Genomic DNA, 6,342 nt, shown 5'->3' on the forward strand with positions numbered 1-6,342 from the left:
CAGTTCTAAGAGCCGTAAGTGGAGAGCCAGGCATGCGCAGTGAGGCGAGGGTGGATTGGCAGCCGGGAGGGGCTGGCGTGAGCTGGCTGCTGTGTTTATCCGGTTTTCTGGGTGGGCGGTCAAAGCGCACGCGTAAGGGCGAAAGGCAGCGGAGCTGGGTAGTGGAATGCGCATGCGCGGAGCGAGCCGGTAGCTCTGGGAGGGTGTGGAGGGGGCTCTTAGAGGAGAAGCAGGGGAAAAGGGAAGCGAAGGGAAAGGGAAGGGCGGGGGGAGGGGTGAGAGTGTGTTCTGCGCATGCGTGCGGGCGCTAGCGACGACGGCGGCGGGGGAGTCTCGGGGATGACAGTGGCTTTGCCCGTTGGGGTAACGGTCGTCGTCGCCGGCAGGGCCTGAGGCGCCGCACAGCCCGCGGGATTCATTAAGGCCGCAGCAGCCTGGGCCCTACCGAGTTAGAGTGGCGCGTGGAGTCAGGGTGAGGGCGGCGAGGCACGGGGGGAGGGGCCTGCGGCGGGGCCTTGCCGTGTGCTCTGGGCGGCGGCGGGGCCTGGCGGTGTGAGCGCTCGCCTTAGTTGCGGCCGGGCGGGAGCCGTGGGCGGCGGCGGCCGTCGTGCTTGGCGGCGGAGGTCTCCGTGTGCGCGGCGCGGCTAAGATGGCTGGGCAGTGAGGGGGCGGCGCTTGCGCCTGGTGACCTCGGAGTGAGCGACTGAGGAGCAAGGGGCGCCGCCGCGGCCCTGCCGGGCCTGCTCCCCGCCCCCTCCCGCTGCCGCCGCCGCCGCCGCCGCCGGCCTCTCCGGCCCGCGCACTTCCTCTCCGGCCCTCCCCTAGCGGGTGGGGGACTCTCCTGCCCGCTTCGCCACCTCAGGGAACCGCGGGGCTGTAACCGCCGGGGCGGAGAGCCAGGCGCAGTCCGGCCCCGCGTCCGATATGGAGAGAGCGGCGGCGGCCTCCGCCAGCCGCAACTGCAACGTTCGCCGCCGCCGCGGCTTGGTGCACTAGATTGAGGAAGCCGACGCCCGAGCCGTCCTTTTTGCGGTCGCCCCTACCTCTGCGTCGTGCGCTGTGATGGAGTAAGGACCCTGCTGCGCGTGAGAAGCGTGCCCGCTCCTCGGACCGGGCCGGGGCCTGCTCCCGCGCCCGCTCAGCTCGCCCTGAGGAGGTGCCTCCGTGTCCGGAGATGCAGCGAAGGCCGCCCGCCGAGCCGCGGGGCTAGACTGAGCGCCGAGTCCTGACCCGAGCGCCGAAGCTGCTGCATTCTTCGTTCGCCCCGAGGCTGACTGGAACAAACTCGAACGCTGGTTTCCCTTGCTTTCTCTCTCTCTCTCTCTCTCTCTCTTTTTTTTTTTTTTCGTCTGCAAGTCTCAGGGACGGAGGAGGGGCGCCAAGGCCCCATGTGTGGGAGTACTGCTTCAGCTCCACAAACTTGCGCGGATTTTGGTTACTACTTTGGCCAGTGGTTCTTCTCTGATTTCCTCCGAATTGTTGCAAATTCGCCATTGTTCCCTGGCTGCTTACAAAGTTGGATCCGGAATTTTTTTTCAACCGGGAGCCATCGGTGTCGAAGTGTCTGCAATGAACCCCGTGAATGCTACTGCTCTCTACATTTCCGCGAGCCGCCTAGTGCTCAACTACGACCCCGGAGACCCCAAGGCGTTTACAGAGATTAACAGGCTCTTGCCTTACTTCCGACAGTCCCTCTCTTGCTGTGTTTGCGGTGAGACGCTTTTTATTGTTCCCTTTCAGTGCTTGTTTTAGAAAACCTGGGCAGTGGTAGCAAGAACGGTTTGGTGGCATGGTGGTTTGTACTAAGCTTTTGTTACTTGTGCATTAGCGTATGGTCATTAGTTTTCAAACTCTTCAAAGGATTTTTGCCCGACTTTTCAGAAAGACAGCCCTTCTAAACTGTTTTGTACAGCGGCCTTAAGGTTCAGAACTGTTTAATTCGTCTCGGGTCAATTCCTTGCCATTTCTGGTGATGATATAAATGAGTTGAAGTATGTTTGCATATTGCTGCCTTTTTTAAACCTTTGATACAAGAGCTGACAATACCTACCTTGGTTAAACGTGGTTAAGCCTGGTTAAAACATGTACATGTGGCGTGTTTGCATTTCCCCAAACTGGTGTTATGTGTGGGTGGTGGTATAATCTGATGCACCCACAGCCTGTGAACTCGGTGCAGAACTTTCCCCCGTGTTCTTCAACAAATGCTTTGACAGTTTGACGGTAAGCAGTGAGCCAAGGACGACTGATAGTACTCTTTAGCTGGTGGGATTTTTACAGGAGTGTTTCTGTTTTGTGGTTTTAATACGCTGTGGACTGGTAGACCGTTATTTTAGGTCCCCCCCCCCCGAAAATATTATTTTGTGCCGGGTAGGATATTTTCAGGTTATTTTTGAGAGATGAAGATACGCTAAGTTGTTTAATAAATCGAAATGTCTCAAAAGCACTGATAATTTGGATTAATTTTGCACCTATGATAGTTGTTTTTCATAAAACCTGGACTAAAAACATTAATACAAGGGAAATGGCAACTATCAAAGAGGAAAAAAAAAGAAGCAGTACTATATTCCATTTCATATTCTGCCCCAAATTTTGAGGTTTTGCTGATCCACTCTTTTAGTCAGAACTTGATTAAGCATTTCAGCCTTTCATTTTATATTAAATAAAATAAATTTTGTGGCCATGGTATCAGAAAGAGGACATGGTATTCATTTGAGAATTCTTCAGGATTTTCTGAATAGCTCTGGGGCATGGGGCAAGGCACTGAAGGGGATGCAGAGGAGGTGAAGATTGTGTTTTTTTGCACCCCAGGTACTTAATCTCATAAACATTTAAGTAACTGTTAGAATGTGATTAAGTGCTACTGTGACTGGTAACAGACACTTAACACCTTTATAGGGAAGCGTTTGCCCTGGGCAAATCACCACTGCCTTGGGCCTCAGTTTCTTAACGTATAAAATAAGAGCTTTGGGCTAGATTCCAAGTTTCAACTTAAATTTTATAAATAAGAATTTGTTTGGTTTCAGTGTACTCCCCCACTCCACTTCCACTTTCTGTGGAGTGCTTCTTTTTATGTCTTAACAGCTTTTGATAGTTTTTGAACTGAGGAGATAGAGCTGCTATAACTTCCTTTTTGTTTTGCGGGGTTCGCTACTCTTGTATGGGAAAGAGAGGGCAAAGGGTAGCCCACCCTGGCCTGTTAGAACAGCAATAGAGAGTGATATCATTATCCAGGTAACACTTAAAGATCTAGTAGGTCTCCTTTTTATTAGGGGGATGGGACTTAACCCTCTAATTTAAGGGGGAAGTGGTAGTTTTGAATCGAGTAGGTGTTTGGAATTTTAATTTCTTATCAGTTGCTTCAGGATAGTTGTGGTCTAAATGAACATTTTTCCAAATTCTAGCTTGGATTTTAAAACATGAAATTAAAGATAAAGCTACTTTAAAAAAATCCAGTTGCAGCTTTATTTTTCTTTTAAGCTAGTCTTGTCAATACGAGGGGGATTTTTTGGTCATTATTTCTTTCTGTTCAAGCTTTCCTATGGAAAAGATTTGTGGGTTCTATTTTTTCCCCAATTATATTGAGTAGCTGCCATAAATTTCAGCAGTCTGGGTGTAGGTTCAGCCTGCCTTCTCTGACCCCCCTCCCCCCATAAGTCTCTAGTTGTCAGGAGATAGGAAGAAGAAAATTGGTTATTTGAATTCAGATCCAGCATTTAATCATCTTGTATCAGGTGCTGTCCTAGATTCCTTTTCTTAGCTGAAAAGCATAAATTCATTCAAGTTAATAGGCCATGTGTATTATTTCATGAAGATAACAAATACGTAAAAGTTTAATTATATCCTGGTGCTGTAAATAGGGAGTTTCACCAGGTTGTCTGAAGTCTGACCTAGTCCTACCTTTTCAGCCTTACATTTAACTGCTCTCTTACATAATTTCTGTGCTTCAGCCAGGCTGTTTTGCTTTTTCTAAACATAAATGCCCTATGTCTTCCTCCTCTTTACCCCGCTTTTGTTCTCTGAAGTTTCTTCTGCCTAAAATACACTTTTTTTTCCTCTGTGGTCTAACTCCTCAATTTCCTCCCTCTTCACTGAATTCTTCCTTGCTCACTGCAAGCAAAAAGTCGTTTGTCCTTTGAACCTCTCTAACCCTTTGTTCCAGTCATAAGCACTTAGAACTCTTCCAGTGCAGTTTTTGTATCTAATTCTTCTGATATCTCAGGGAAAAATATTTTTGTACATTTTTGTGTTTCACCTGCCTCATCCACTCTCTCCTATCCAGGCACTTGTGTTTATGACAGATTCGGGAACAAAATGAGAGTCCTACAAACTTTGCAGTTAGGTTCATATCTTGGCTCTTCTACTTACTGTGTGGGGAAGTCTCTAACTTTGTGGCTCAGTTTCCTTTATGAAAGGGGATAGTTACACCTTCAAGTTTTTCCCCCAAATTTGTATTATACATGGGTTTATTTTTAAGTGGAGAAAAACTTTTTGAACCCATGAGAACAAGCCTATGGACTTGTTGTCTGGCACGTATTATAAGCTTAGTATTCCACCCTTGTACAGAACTAGAGAAAGGTAAGAGGAGGTGAGGGAAGAGACTGTATTGTCAGGTCAGTTATTGTCAAACCTAGATTATTCACTGAAACTACAAGTTTTGTTATTGTGGTACTTTGAAATGTTAATTAGCTGATTATCACTATTTGTTTTTCAGTTCCTTTGTGTATTTAAACTGTCTGAAGGCTTCTAGTGAATGGGATAGCAGTGCTCCAGAGAATTACTGTACTTTCTAGGCCAAAGAAACAGTGACCAAGACAGTATTACTGTGGATGCTATTTTTGTGTCTCTTCTTTCCCCTTGTTCTACAATGTTGGACTTGGCTTTATCATTTATCAGAAAGTAGAATTTCTTTTGCTGGCATGAGATTTGATAAATTCTGCCCTAGGGATTTTAAGTTTTTCATTAAACTCGTAAGTCCACAAATGATACAAGGTTGGTATATAGAATCAAATCCTCTTAGAATTGGAAGGACACAGTAAGTAGAAAAATATTAGTCCGAGATATTTGGAGTCCTGTAAATAATCATGTTTGAATCTCTACTCACTCACATGGATAATTTGGTGTTTTAGAGTCTAGAAACAAGGTGGTTTTGGCTTTGGATTTATTGAAATTGTGAAACCTTTTGGGCATCCAGGTTCTCATTTATAAAATGGAATGGGGGCTATAGATTAGTGTTTCCCACTGACATAGGGTTACTTATGCTGACCAGGTTTTTGTTTTGAGTGTTAAAGACTTAAAACCCTATCATCTTTTACAATTTCTATTCTTATTTTCCACTAGAAAGGAGATAGTTCCCTGAGGGTGAGCACCTTGCTTCTATTGTTCAGTTTAACAGCATTGCACCTGAGAGTTACTGGCTCAACACGTTTTTGTTGAATGGATGAAATTAGCATTCAAAAGAAAGTTTCAGAGTAGGGGAGATGTCGTCTCAGAATAAAGTATATGCCTTAAAATTAAGTAGATTAGTTTTATGAAAAACTACTTTTAATTTTCCTTACTATTCTCCTTTGCCATTGTTTGTGGACCCATATTATAATTACTGTAGTAGATGATCCCAAGAATATTTTTCAGTTACAGAATTGTCTTCTTTTACCAGAAATACTTTTTGGCTGAGCATACAATTTATAATTAGCAAGAATCTTCTACAGTGAAATTTGAACATACAGCTTGGAGTGATTTTTTTTTAAATGTTTACTTATTTATCTTGGGGGAGAGAGATTTATTTTGAGTGGAGCAGGGGAGGGGGAGAGAGAAAGGGGGAGAGAGCATCCCAAGCAGCCTCCGTGCTGTCAATGTGGAGCCCCACGAGGGACTTGATCCCATGAACTGTGAGATAATGACCTAAACTGAAATTAAGAGTTGGATGCTTAACTGACTGAGTCACTCGGGTGCCTCCAGAGTGACTTATTTTAAGCTATTTATATTTTATTTTTAAGCTGCTTATCTCTTAGGTGGAAGCTAAATTAACAGGCCATTTGAATAATTATACATAGATCTTATGCTGTTTTATATTTACATATTTTCAAGCATTAGTTCTTTGATACGTAAGAATTTATTTTTATTGTACTTAAAGTCAGCGTAATTAAAATTTTTGATTGTAATGAATGTGTAAAGTTTATCATCTTAACCATTTTAAAATGTACAGTTCTATAACACTAAGTAAATTTATGTTGTTGTGAAACAGAATCCAGAACTTTTTCATCTTGCAAATCTGAAACTCTGTATTCATCAACTAACTACCCTCCTCTGCAGCCCCTGGTAACCACCATTCTACTTTTTGTCTCT

General features: G+C 45.1%; 1 protein-coding gene across 3 annotated transcripts in view; it reads left to right on the forward strand.

Moving 5' to 3' along the window:
- The first annotated feature begins 257 nt into the window (after nucleotides 1–257).
- The window catches only part of MSL2 (MSL complex subunit 2), a 35,437-nt gene continuing 29,352 nt past the window's right edge, over nucleotides 258–6,342 (forward strand). Inside the window, exon 1 of one of the 3 annotated variants that reach the window (XM_027061793.2) lies at nucleotides 258–1,711. In XM_027061793.2, coding sequence (XP_026917594.1) covers nucleotides 1,570–1,711 — 142 coding nt within the window. In that variant the 5' untranslated portion in view covers nucleotides 258–1,569. The remainder of the gene's footprint in view (nucleotides 1,712–6,342) is intronic. The other 2 variants (XM_027061794.2, XM_053221420.1) reach the window with 2 other exon arrangements.

The sequence above is a fragment of the Acinonyx jubatus genome, chromosome C2, assembly GCF_027475565.1.
Source record: "Acinonyx jubatus isolate Ajub_Pintada_27869175 chromosome C2, VMU_Ajub_asm_v1.0, whole genome shotgun sequence".
NCBI lineage: Eukaryota > Metazoa > Chordata > Mammalia > Carnivora > Felidae > Acinonyx > Acinonyx jubatus.